We start from the raw sequence: 14,496 nt of genomic DNA on the forward strand, positions 1-14,496 counted from the left end.
TATGGATCGATGTTAGATTTTTTTCATAGAAAATTTTTAAGTTCCAAACTTAGATTAAGATTTTCTCTTCAGTCATCTTTTTGCGTCATTCAATTGAACTAGGTGTTATCTAAAATTAATGTGTGTTTGAAATTACTTGCATATTAAACATGTATTTATAAATTTTAGGATGATTAGTGCTGACTCAATTATGATCCATACAATAATGACCTGACTTAGGATTAACATTATTCTTATAACTAATCTTATTTGTAGTCTGACCAATCGATCCATGGATCGTTTGGTATTAGATCAAGAGATGTGTAGACTACTCGTTCCGTAGTTGATCGAACAGTTATACTATATAATAAGTTATTCAACCGTAAATTAGAAATGACAAATTATAATTCAAATATTGTGTGAATATAATAAAAAAATAATAATATCAAATCTCCCTCAAGATAAACTACTAATTCTAAAATTTAAAACAGACCAATAGCAACAAATTGCGATGTTGTGGGTGAGAGATGATAAACATGAAGAGAAACAAATTGGATAAGTGAGGAAGGTGGATTAAGGTTAGGTGGGTGTTTCTGATTTTTTTCGGTTAGAGCAGAAGTTTGGAGTAAGAGAGATGAAAGAGAAAGGATTGAGAAGAATAAAAGATGAGAGAGGTGAGTAAGAGTTTGAGAATTTCTTGTTTTTTTTTAGTTTTGAGAATGAAAATTATTTAAATACTCTTGACCTCAGATGTGAGTAAAAGTTTGAGAATTTCTTGTTTTTTTAGTTCTGAGAATGAAAATTATTTAAATAGTCTTGACCTTAAAACTTAGAATTCATAATATATGATGATATTTTTGTCTAGTAAAATTCGGTACACTCTACTAAAATAAATAAATAAATAAATAAATAAATATATATATATATATATATATATATATATATATATATATATATATATATATATATAATTCAATATCCGATTAAGGGATATATTGAATAATCTATATTACCATATCTATTTCAAAGTCATTCAAATACTTCCCATTTTTTCAAAATTAGTAAACAAAAGGTTTATGTTCAATTTTGTACTGTTAAAAACAAATTTATGAAACAGATTTTATAGTCTAGATATAATTATATGCAATCAATTATCATTAGCTTTCCATTTCAGGTGTTAGCATTGAGTAACCTATGCATGACATTGACTAAATTAAGGTAAGAAAGAGAAACATACTCATTCATTTTGAGAAAGTAGCAAATAGGATTATTAAGAATATATGGTTCTTTCTGACTATATATGCAAATTAAGATGCAAATAAGCACCTTACTATATGTGCAAATTAAGATGCAAAGAAGCACCTCATAGTGAAAATGTAGCAGCCAAATAACATCACACAATAGGTAAATGCATACATATTATCCAAAATATGAATCTGCATAACGATGAAACAATGAGTAATCACTTTACAAGTTCACATGCAAAACAATAGGCCTATAAGTAAAATTTAACAAAAAAAAAAACTCTGAATACTATCAATATTATTTTGGTTATGCATTTTTCAATTTCAGTATACATGGAAATCAATTGAGATATACAAATGCAAGACATCATATTGATTTCACTGTGACATGCTCAAGTTCATATTTTGTGATGAGTCTGTTTATTTAATTCAATTTTTAGACGGAACTTTTAGCCTTCAAAAATAATTGTATTATTTGAACCTTGAATTGGGTTAAATGTTGTGCAATATTTGACAGATATTGATAAAAATGATTGACAAACTGTAACAACAAAATGGGAATTCATTCTTAGTTAGAAATTCACCCCTAACATTACTAACATATTAGATAAACACATAATTTTATATGTAGATTGATTTTTCTAATATATTGTACTTTACTAATGATTTCTTATTCAATATAGCTTCTATAATAGTACAAGAAATGACTATTATTGTCAAGCAGTGCTATGGACACAAATTACTTCAAAAGTTTTTGTGATGAATCTATTACAAAATGAAACCCAAACTGTCACAGCAACTGTTATCAAGTTCTGAACTCAGGTTCTGAAATTTCTATTAACACAATTAATTGTAAGCAATGTTGTCAAAAACAAGAAAAAATTGTAATTCATCTTATTTTGTTCGAAGCACTTTGCTCTAAATTTCAGTACTATTAAAACAGATTACTGTACTCCGCGTGCTTAATTGTAATATTTTTACTCAGTATATACTGATCATACATTATTCAAAACAATATTGTATTTATCATTCATATTTAAAATACAATGTCGATTTTATTTTTTTTTCTAATTATTTTTAATTGTGATACTTAAAAACAATCATGCACAGGTAAAAATACTAATATATATTAAATAGAATGAGTGAACTTAGCAAATGAGGGGTGCCTGAAGTCGTTGGAAAAGCTTATGTATTTGTTTTGTTACAGCTACGTTGTTCTGCAGTCGAATAGTTACAAATAAGTTTCTTTTTTGGAGTTCTGAATGAGTTTTACTTGTTATAAATTATTGATGATTGGAAATTGTCTGTAATGAATTGGAATGAAATTGTTATATATGATATTGTTACAATTGCCCCCAATATGTTTATAATTTAAGCTTAGTGTCATAAAATGAGTATTTTTATCTAAAATATACAATTAGTAACTCTAGACCAATTTTAAACACTACTTGGTGTGTTTTAGTTTGATAATTGGTATTTTAGTTCTACTTGAGTGTACTTAATTTTCTTGTGTAAAGTTATGAGAGTGCAGAAAGCAGGGTTATTTTTGTCAATTTCTTTGAGGTGTTGTAAAGTAACTTGGGGGTTCTAATAGTAAATACGCTTCCAGCATTTGTTTTGGGTCTATAGGTTCGGCCCACCACTTCGAGATGGTTCGATTTTGTTTTGTCCACATTGTGGTCAACGGTCACTGTCATCGCCCAGCGGAGGCCGCGGAGAAGGCACGGTTGTTTACGCATCAAGACTCTTCCCTCTCTTTGAAGCATTCAATTTCAAAGTGGATGCTATAGACGATACATTCTCTATAATCTTGAGGCTTAGTTAGGGTTTTCTGCCACTGTCATGGATTTCGAGAGTCTCTGTTCTTGCCATCGTTGCTCTCAGCTTCGCAGGTATTTCACTTTATTCATCTCCCTCAATTCAAAATTTTCTATAAAATTAAGATCTGGGGTGCAAAAGGATCCTCCCCAACAACTGATCGCAAATCTCTGCAACTTAGATACGGTTAACGTTGAGGTCGGGTACGATTTTAGGTGAAGAACAATTGCGGCTGGTTTTACAGTCCGAGAAGTAAAGGATTGATTGAGAGAATTCAGAAGATCCTGTGAAATACAGGTTCCACGATGACCCTGTAGAATACAATATTGAGGATTCAGAATATCACATCATATGTTGCTAATGAACTCGTTTATGTAATTCAATTGTAAAAGGGAAACAGAGACTTTAGCAACCTTGATTTCAGCCACGTCAAGCTAATCCTCCCACAAGAAGTTCCGGTTCAAGGCACGTGCAATTGACCACTCCAGGTGGACCAGAAAGACAGTTAATTTTCCCTGCATATATATATATATATATATATATATATATATATATATATATATATATATATATATATATATATATATATATATATATCAGAAAGATCAGGAACCACGTCCCACTTTTTGAACTAGCAAAGATTTACGGGCCAAAGTCTCAACTTTTAAACAAATGGATCTTTAGCATACTAAAGTTAATATCTTAAAACCATTTTAACAATAATCAATACCCAATACATAAAAAGGGCATCTTTTTACCCATATAAAAAGCCAAACCCAGTCAACAAAATCATTAAATTTTTTAATTATTACTAAAATTTGTTAGAAAATCTATATTAGTTAAAACAAAGAATATTATACTGCATAGCATGGTCCCCCTGCTATAAAATACTTCATATATATAATTATTATCAAGACATACATATCATTTACAGCAATTTAATACTACCTAATTAAAGCATCTCAACCATTCGAATTCTGATAGTATTCAGGTTAAAGTATAAATTTTGTCCCTGAACTTTACACCCTTCCTCATCTTAGTGTCCACATGAAAAAAATCCCTACATTTTGGTCTCTACATGAATAAAAGTTTACAAAATGTTCCATGTTGTTTGTATCAGTATAACAATGTTAGATTTCAGCTGTAGAGCTGATGTTTAGTTCCCGTGTGAAAAATATGTACAATTCATTTTAGTCTCAACATTAAAGTTAAATAAACCCGATGCTTTGCTATTTGCACCTGACATTTTTTATCTTTCATCCCAACTACATGTATAAAAACAATAACAAACCATTATACTTCAGCAAATGGCAGATACCAATCCACAAAGAATTTCTCAAGGACCAAAATTTAGATCAATATAAACATTTGGTATATACAATGAAAACCCAGATCTTCAGGATACATTATTAAATCGAACACGATTACCTTGTGAAGCTCCCCTTAATTTCCATACAGCTATGAATTCCAGTATCCATTCCTTCACATCAGTTAATCCATAATGGTCTTCATCAAGAATCTTTTGCGCCCAGAGTAACATCAATGTTCTCATATTGCTGAAATGAGAAATTAACTGATTAAAGTTCATGAAATTTGAAATAGTTTGGAGTTAACATAAAAATGACAGTTTTCAGAAAATAAAAACGCTGGCTCATCGAAAAACCTCTGAACACTACCCTTAATTGGTTATGCATAAAATTGTCACCTAAGGGCCTTTTCAAACCCCTATTTGGCAGCTGTCCTAAATTTAAGGTGACAAGCATATCTGTCCCACATAAATGGTAATGGGTGGTGTCTATATGAGGTAAGCAAAGAATTGTCAAATAAATTTAAATTACTCTAGCAATAACAATAAGAATCAAATTTGTAACATCCCAAAAATAAAAATAATAGTCTTATTATTATTATTACTTTGTTCATCATGTGATTATACATATATACTTAATACTTATTTACAATACCCGTCTCACGGATGCTCTTCACCATCTTCTGCAACATTCTCTATAGATAAATCTACCAAATAATTTGCTCACGTATATAATATATATAACCGAAACACCACAAAAGAAATGAAGGGTAAGCTTATTTATTTTTAACAGTTCTATCATAATTTTATAAGAATTTAAATAAATTTTGTGGTAACTATTCAATATAAATAAGCTTTCACGAATCAATACACCACATCATTCATGCAAACTTAATCATTTAACAAAACTTTAACAAGACCTAAACTCAATTTTCAGAATACTCATGCATTAGATTGAATACTCATGAAAGTGCACTTGTCATGAACTCTTATAGAAAATATAAGACCCTAACTCCTCTTATTCCAAACCACCATCCTTATCCCAAAACACTATGACATGGTTAGTTCCTTTGCGTCCTCTAAGTCACGATACTATTTCATACCAATCCTGCAGATTAATAAACCTCATTCGACTCTCACTACCTAAACCTCATTTTCTATATGAATATGTGAGTTTAGTAGAGTTATAATTACTTCACACTCCAGATTCCAACTCAATGCACAAGTCCCATTTAATACGATACTTCTCCTTAGAAATGATCATATTCAGACAATTCACACTGTTGAAATGTAATATGTTTTAGATATAGACTCTTTAGGAGTCTTCTATGTTTTTCCTTTGTTTTCACTGTTCCTACTTTCACTGTTGATTATGTTTGTATAAGTATGATTAGTGATGTATTAGGAAATAAGAAGAAATAATAGAGGTTTTGTTTTAATCTCTTTCTCTCTAAATATTCAAGTTGGCATCAGAGCCAACCACCGGGGCTCTCTGTCTGACTACCGATATCCGCCGCCGCCCCGCCGCCGCCGTCGCCGCCGTCGCCGGTGACTCATTTTCTCAGGCGAAGTTAGGGGTTTTGTGCGCCTGCTCGAGCGCGACCCATCCCTGGTGGTCGCTTTCCCTGTTTCCGCTGCACGCGCCGCCACGCGCCTCCTTCCTCCGTCAGACGTCAAGCGCGTACTGTTCACGCGCCGCCTTATCCTTGCCGGACGATCATCGGACCACTGTCGTCCTGTTCGTCTGACTTTCCAGAGCTTCTTTTGGCTCTTATTTTACTGTTTCAGGGGCTGTAATTGATACCTAGGGTTTCCCCCTCAAGTTGGCTCTTATCTTTTACTGTTTCCAGATCTCATTTCTGATTCTGGACTCCAGATTCTTCTTACAGATCTGTCATGGCATCTTCTATTGGAATTAATTCCTCTCTATCTGCTACTCCGATCATCACTTCTGCAAAGCTCAATTGGAGAAATTATTTATCATGGTCTTCTGCTGTGGAATTGTGGTTTCTTGGTCAAGGACACCATGATCATCTTGAACAAGACATTTCTATGATTCAAGACGACGAAAAATCCCAATGGCAAAAATTGGATTTTCAGTTATGTGCAATTTTGTGGCAGTCAGTTGAGCAAGAAGTTCTAGATATATTAAGACCCTATAAGACTTGTTCATCCTTTTGGAAAAGGGCACAAGACATATTTGCTAATGATGTACAACGTCTCTTTGATGCAACTCAAAGAGCAGCATCTCTAAAGCAAGTCAATCATGACATGGTTTCTCATATAGCAAAGGCTAGGGCTGCTGTAGAAGAATTAAAGAACTTCTTTATAGCTGATTCATTAGAAGGGATCAATAAGAAGCTTGACAAGTTTTACATGGTCCTAATTCTGAGAAGTTTACACTCAGATTATGATCATGTACGTGATCAGATTTTAGCTGGTGATCAAATCCCATCAATGGATGGCTTAGTTACTCGACTTCTTCGAGTACCTACATCAGTGAAAAATGAGAATCCAATTGAGGTTATTGAAACATCAGCCATGACAATACCCCAAGGAAGAGGAGTGCCACAAGGGAGAGGAGGAAGCAGAAGCAACCGAGGACGTGGTGGTCGTAGTATACGTCCTCAATGCACATATTGCAACAAAATAGGTCATACTCGGGACAAATGTTATATTTTACATGGATATCCAGACAAAGTTGCTCATGTTTCTAAAGCTGGTGATCTAGAATCCAGAATTTCAAATGAAGAATATGAAGAATTTCTCAGATACAAGTCTGGAAAATCATTTAATCCTGGTCAATCTTCTGCCATGACCAGTGTGCCTACAACCAATCTATCTAAATCTGTGGAAGGTCATAATCCATGGATTCTTGACTCCGGTGCCTCTGACCATATCTCTGGTAACATTTCTTCATTTTCTTCTATGTCTTCTCCAAAAATTCCCCATCTTATTACTGTTGCCGATGGATCGAAAGTGACATCTCAAGGAATTGGCAAAGTTTCCTTATCTCCTTCACTAAATTTAAATTCAGTTTTATATGTTCCCCATTGTCCATACAATTTAATCTCCTTGAGTCAGCTGACTCGTTCCTTAAATTGTTCCATAACCTTTACTGCTAATTCCTTTGTTATACAGGAACATGGGACAGGTCGTCTGATTGGAGAAGGACATGAGTCTCAAGGACTTTATTTCTTAAAATCTTGTTCTTCAGTTTCCTGCTTTACTTCTTCATCTCCAAAACTTTTGCATGATCGTTTAGGCCATCCAAGTTTGCTCAAGTTGAAGATGATGGTTCCAAGTCTCAGAAATATTCAAGTCTTAGATTGTGAGTCTTGTCAATTAGGAAAACATGTTAGATCTTCCTATCCTAAAAGATCTGAGACACATTGTAATTCTCCTTTTTCAATTATTCACTCAGACATTTGGGGACCTAGTCGTGTTACGTCATTTGGTTTTAATTATTTTGTAACTTTTATTGATGAATTCTCTCGGTGTACTTGGGTTTATTTAATGAAAGAGAGATCTGAACTTTTGTCTATTTTTAAGTCTTTTCTTAATGAAATTAAGAACCAATTTGGGAAGACAATTAAAATTCTTCGAAGTGATAATGCTAAGGAATATTTCTCTGCAGCATTTTCTTCTCTCTTATCTTCCCAAGGAATTTTACACCAGTCAACATGTCCTCATACTCCACAACAAAATGGCATTGCAGAGAGAAAGAATAGACATCTCATTGAAACTGCACGTTCCTTGATGTTGAATACTAATGTTCCTGTACATCATTGGGGCGATGCAGTCCTTACTGCCTGTTTTCTTATCAATAGGATGCCTTCTTCCTCTCTTAACAATAAAATTCCTCACTCTGTCATTTTTCCCAATGACACTTTGTATCATGTTTCCCCACGAGTATTTGGGTGTACGTGTTTTGTTCATAATGTCTCTCCAGGTCTTGATAAACTCTCAGCAAAAGCTATCAAGTGTGTTTTCTTAGGATACTCTCGTCTTCAGAAAGGGTATAAATGTTATTCTCCCTCCACCGGGAGATATTATATGTCAGCAGATGTCACATTCTTTGAGGATAAACCATTTTTTTCTTCCTCCATGGAGGATCGTTCTTATGTTCAACAAATGTTTCCTTTGCCAACATTTGATCCTTTAGTTATTCCTGATTCTGTACCTCAAACTCAAAATCCAAATGACATTGTTCCTCCACCTCTTATCACATATCAGCGTCGGACACAATCTTCAACTCCAAACACTGAAGATCCTCGAGACTCAGTTCCTCCTCCATCAGATCACCATACCATGGATCCTTCATCCTCTTCACCTTCTACTGATTCAGATGATAACTGGCCCATTGCCCTTCGGAAAGGTATTCGGTCTACTCGTAATCCATATCCTATTTATAATTTTGTGAGTTATCATCAATTGTCTCCTTCATATTTCTCTTTTGTTTCCTCGTTATCTTCCACTAAAGTTCCTAATAATATTCATGAGGCATTTGGTCATTCTGGTTGGCGACAAGCCATGGTTGATGAAATGATGGCTCTTGAACACAATAGCACTTGGGATCTTGTCCCTCTTCCTCCTGATAAGAAGGCTGTTGGTTGTAGATGGATATATACTATTAAAGTTGGTCCTACTGGTAAAATTGATCGTCTTAAAGCTCGGCTAGTAGCTAAGGGCTATACTCAAGTTTATGGCCTTGACTATAGTGATACTTTCTCTCCTGTGGCTAAAACCAGTACAGTTCGTATTTTGCTTGCTATGGCTGCTATTCGTCAATGGCCTCTTTATCAGTTAGACATTAAAAATGCCTTTCTTCATGGTGATCTGGAAGAGGAAATATACATGGAGCAACCTCCTGGATTTATTGCTCAGGGGGAGTCTGGCTTGGTTTGTAAGTTACGTCGTTCTCTCTATGGCTTGAAGCAATCACCTCGAGCTTGGTTTGGTAAATTTAGTCAGGTAGTGCAAAGGTTTGGATTGAAACGATGTGAGGCAGATCATTCAGTGTTTTATGGTCACTCTTCTCCTGACAAATGTGTTTATCTCATGGTGTATGTTGATGATATTGTTATTACAGGAAATGACATATCCAGAATTACTCAGTTAAAGAATCATCTGTTCAACCACTTTCAAACTAAAGATCTGGGTCGTCTAAAATATTTTCTTGGTATTGAAGTGGCACAGTCAAAAGATGGTGTCATCATTTCACAAAGGAAATATGCTCTTGACATTTTAGAAGAAACAGGTCTAACAAATTGCAAGCCCATTGATAGTCCTATGGATCCAAATCAAAAGTTAATGAGAGATCAGGGTGAACTCTTCTCAGACCCAGAGAGATATAGAAGGCTAGTTGGAAAACTCATCTATCTCACCATAACAAGACCCGATCTTTCTTATTCAGTTGGAATTGTGAGTCAATTTATGCAAAATCCACATGTTGATCATTGGAATGCAGTGCTTCGCATTCTCAGATACATAAAAGGAAGCCCAGGACAGGGACTATTGTATGAGAACAAGGGAAACACTCGAATCGAAGGATATTGTGATGCAGATTGGGCTGGTAGTCCAATTGATCGAAGATCGACTACAGGATATTGTGTTTTACTCGGTGGGAACCTTGTATCTTGGAAAAGTAAGAAACAAAATGTTGTTGCCCGATCTAGTGCTGAAGCTGAATACCGATCTATGGCTCTAACTACATGCGAACTTGTGTGGATTAGACAACTTCTTCAAGAATTGAAATTTTGTGAAAATGAGCAAATGAAACTGTACTGTGACAATCAAGCAGCTCTTCACATTTCTTCCAATCCTGTGTTTCATGAGAGAACGAAACACATAGAAATTGACTGTCATTTTATTAGGGAGAAGTTATTATCCAAGGAACTAGTTACTGAATTTGTCAATTCTAATGAACAACTTGGAGACATTCTGACCAAATCTCTAAGGGGGCCTAGAATTCAATTCATATGTTCCAAGCTTGGTGCATATGATTTATATGCTCCAGCTTGAGGGGGAGTGTTGAAATGTAATATGTTTTAGATATAGACTCTTTAGGAGTCTTCTATGTTTTTCCTTTGTTTTCACTGTTCCTACTTTCACTGTTGATTATGTTTGTATAAGTATGATTAGTGATGTATTAGGAAATAAGAAGAAATAATAGAGGTTTTGTTTTAATCTCTTTCTCTCTAAATATTCAAGTCACACAATCGCAATACAATCATATAACATAATCCAATAGATTTTCGGCAGTCAAGCCCAAGTTCTATTCCATAGAACATACACCATCACAACAACAGGTTCATCTTATCCATTCTCGTCAAATCATGAAAAACAATCATAGAAATTTCATATCACAATACATATCAAATATGCAGAATTCAATATCATTTATATTGTTCACATTCTCATCATCACTATCATTTCAGTTAGAAAGGTCATAAACAAATTCATGTACAACAATTCATCATCGGAACATAAAACAATAAATAACTAATTCAAACCAGCAAAATCATAAATCATACTAATGTTTTGAGCTTATAAAAATTAATAAGCTTCTTTTACCTCGAAATAGTTTGTCTAAAGCTAAAATTTTACTGCTCAGTAGATTGAGCAATTCCCAACTAGAGAATCTGTTGTAAAATGTGGTCGGTTCAACATGCTCCTTATTGCCTCATCTGCTCAGCATTGTGATCAATTTTCAACCAGACTGACGTTAACTAACAGCAATGCTACTGCTGCACACTTTATCCTCGTATACATATCAGCTGGTTGTAGAGTGAAGTATGCTGCTTTGAGCTTAAAAGTTGTCCTAGATTTTTTCTCGTCTTATGTGCTTCTCATCTGCTACCAATAGTCGCCACAGGAGCATACCCCATCTCTAAAATGATGGTATCGAATAGGATCTCTAATTACAATATGTCGTTGCTCTAACTTTGCTATAAGTTTTGCAAACTTATGACAATCTCCACAAATCTTTAGGTTCTTCCATATTCTAATAGTTTTCTCTTTAGGACAGCTCATGATACCAAAAACAATTGCTAGTTTCTCACTGTGGTATCTAAGAGAGTCTTCTCTTTGTTCCCCTTCAAGATCTTGTAGTACAAAATTTGTGTCAGGTACATAACCAGCACCAGTTAGCCTACAAATAAACAGGTTCAACTGTCTATTGATCTCATCTATTTGAGGATGTGATTTATCTCCCAAAATAAAAGCATGTATTTGCTTATTGACTTCAATCCAGCTACACCCAGGTTCTTTCCTTATGCCCCTTATTTTCATAGCCTTCCGAACTTCTGCAACCTCATTCCACCTTTTTGAAGTTGCATAAATATTAGATAATAACACATAAGCTCCTGTGTCATGTGGATCCAACTTTAGAATCTTTTTAGCAGCATACGTTGCTAAATCCACATTCTGACGTGCCCTGCATGCATCAAGCAAAGTCCTCCACGTAACAACATCTGGCTCACAATTCATTTCGTGAATTAACTTAACCATGTCATCAAGCATCCCAGCTCTTCCAAGAAGATCAAGCATGCACCCATAGTGTTCTCTTTCAGGATCTACCCCATACAAGTTCTTCATAGATCGAAAATAGATCCAACCTTCACTTACTAGCCCTGCGTGACTACACGCAAACAGAATCCCAATAAATGTAATATGGTTTGGTTTTGGACCCTTCACTTTCATGGACTCAAATAAATTGAGTGCTTCCATACTGAAACCATTTTGGGCCAACCCAGCAATCATGGTGCTCCAAGAAATTACATCTTTCTTGGTCATCCGATTGAAAATGAGCTTTGCATCCTCCAAACTACCACACTTACAATACATATCTAAAAGGGCATTGTTGAGGATAAGATCTTGGTCAAACTTTAGAACAAGAACATGGACCTGCCTCCCTAACTCCAACAACGACAAACTAGTACACGCTCTCAAAATACTAGTAAGTGTTGACTGATCTGACCGAAAACCTGCTCTGCTCATGCTCTTGTAAAGATGTAAAGCCTCATCACCATCACTGTGTTGAGCAAACGCAGCAATAATGGAGTTCCAAACAACAGAATCTCCAGTGACCATCTCACAGAAAACACTCGAAGCTTCCAGCAGCTCCCCCAATTTTGAGTAAACATCAATGAGCGCACTCCGAACAAATACATCAGACTCCAACCCCACTTTCATTATACAAGAATGCAGTTGTTTGAGATCAGACAACCTCTCACACGCTCTCAAAACAGAAGAGAAAGTAAACATGTTAGGCATGACACCATCCCTAAACATAAAAACCAAGAGCCTCACGGCCCTGTCATTGAGCTTGGCATTAGAGTAAGCGGATATCATAGTTGTCCACGATACAACATTTCGTTCAGGCATTTTATCGAACAACACATGTGCTTCTTCCAAGAGGTTGAATTTGACATACATATTGATGAGAGTGTTGATCAAAAACGTTTTGGGGTGGTACCCATTTGAGAATATGTGGCGGTGAACACGTTTGCCTTCCTTGACAGCACCGTGAGCCAGGCAACACTTGATGAGCTCAGAATAGGCGATAGCGTCGGCCCAAACTCTGCGTCTTTCCATGGCATCCAACACATGCATGGCTCTGGGAAGGTCTCGTTGGTGACAAAAGTTGAGTAGTGATTCTGTCTCTGTGGGCAGAGAGTGTGAAGATACGAGAGAGGAATTACCACTATATGAACAGTGATGCAAGGTCGTTGGTTGCAACAATAGTAAGTGCTTTGATTTTTGAATGCTGCATATGTAATTATAATTAAGGGTACTATCACAATGTTACATATTTGAGTGTAAGTGTCAGTAAAACAAAAGCAGATACTAATTACCAAGTATTCCTTTGGGAAATAAGAAGAATTTAAAGAGAAATTAGTTAGTGGAGTTACTTTCGCACATCACACGTTTAATTGCTAAACAAAATAATAATACTAATACGTTATAGTTTGACGGGAGTTGAACTCACTACTAGTAGACCTATTGTAGGTTAATGAAAATTTTTAAATAAATAAAACTAAACAGATGTGTTAAGTGAGAATTGAACTCATGAAAACCATTGTCTATAAACTCTAACCAGTCAAAGGCCTCCGCCATCGTTCCCACATATCCCGGACCCGAGGATTATCTCACCGTTAGTTTCTGATTGTCGTTACTGCCACTATTAGTTGCTCAATTGTTTCAATTTCTCCTACTGTTGCGAAATTTAACAATTCTCATGCATGTAAAATGTGATGTTAGGGATATATCTTGATTCAGTTTCAATAGCTAAAGCAAGTGAAAATTAACTTAAAAGGCTAAATTTAATAATTCCGGTGTAAGTGAAAATTTAACAGGCTTGTCTCGTGACCTAAGATCATTTAGCTTTTCTAAAAGCGGATTTCAACATTTGCACTAGCTATTTTTATATGATGCTTTTCTTCACTCGTGAAAAAAAAATCGTATTTCATTTTTTCTTTTTCTGTTAGTGTGTACAAAGAAATTTATCCAACTAGGGCCTTAATTTACTCCTACGCTTTGATCCAGCGTCAACTACTTGATCAGAGCCGTCGCCGGAATCGGAACAGAAAAAATACCTGCCTCCAACGTCAGTGTTTCTACGGCTTAACCCGCCGAGAGAACTGAGCACTTTGAGCAACGGCGAAGCAGAATCGTGTGCGGGACGGAGCACCGTGGGGTGCAGGCGGTGGATGCGCGAGGATGCAATGAGCTTCAACATTGGCTTCGTCAATGGGATGAATGAAGGAATGGGGCTTTGAAAATTGAAGGTTGGTTCATGCCCTAGCTAGATTGGATAAGATTTAGGTGAGAAATTGGGATTTTACACTGCACAACACGAAACCGCCATTGGTGGTGCTTAAAACGAAGAGGGTTGTGTTCTTTCATCCACATTTGTTAAAGCCCTTCATAAACCCTCGTCGGACATATTTACGAAAATAACCTCTTCTTGCAAGAAGTACGGTTTGATCGTCTGTTGACAAAGGAGTGTTATGAATCGTGTTTGATGCGTACCACAATTAAAGTGAATTTCATTAAAAAATATTTAAACATTAGTAAAATAAATTTTTCATCTTCGAATTGTTAAAATAAAAAGTAATTTTTGTAATATTTAAATTGATTATGTTT

At 35.3% G+C, this 14,496-nt stretch overlaps 1 protein-coding gene across 3 annotated transcripts; it reads right to left on the bottom strand.

The window, feature by feature from the left end:
- Positions 1-2,528: 2,528 nt before the first annotated feature.
- Positions 2,529-14,338, bottom strand: LOC108347926 (pentatricopeptide repeat-containing protein At2g03880, mitochondrial). 3 transcript variants are annotated; one of them, XM_052874205.1, is made up of 5 exons: positions 13,947-14,338; positions 10,924-13,117; positions 4,470-4,597; positions 3,455-3,556; positions 2,529-3,352 (listed from the first exon to the last, which is right to left on the bottom strand). In XM_052874205.1, the coding sequence occupies exons 1-2, from the start codon at positions 14,087-14,089 to the stop codon at positions 11,206-11,208; spliced, it is 2,055 nt and encodes a 684-aa protein (XP_052730165.1). In that variant the 5' UTR covers positions 14,090-14,338; the 3' UTR covers positions 2,529-3,352; positions 3,455-3,556; positions 4,470-4,597; positions 10,924-11,205. The 3 variants fall into 3 exon arrangements, with proteins under 3 accessions (XP_052730165.1, XP_052730167.1, XP_052730166.1); XM_052874207.1 differs by having other exon boundaries at positions 10,924-13,013; positions 13,947-14,069; XM_052874206.1 differs by lacking the exons at positions 2,529-3,352; positions 3,455-3,556 and adding an exon at positions 4,267-4,306.
- Positions 14,339-14,496: the final 158 nt, after the last annotated feature.

This window comes from Vigna angularis, chromosome 3, assembly GCF_016808095.1.
Source record: "Vigna angularis cultivar LongXiaoDou No.4 chromosome 3, ASM1680809v1, whole genome shotgun sequence".
Taxonomy (NCBI): Eukaryota; Viridiplantae; Streptophyta; class Magnoliopsida; order Fabales; family Fabaceae; genus Vigna; species Vigna angularis.

Coding starts and splice junctions, on each gene's coding strand:
- LOC108347926 (XM_052874205.1), bottom strand. CDS start 14,089: ATGTTGAAGCTCATTGCATCCTCGCGCATCCACCGCCTGCACCCCACG. Junction 13,118..13,946: donor AACACTGACGTTGGAGGCAG/GTATTTTTTCTG, acceptor TTACATATGCAG/CATTCAAAAATCAAAGCACT.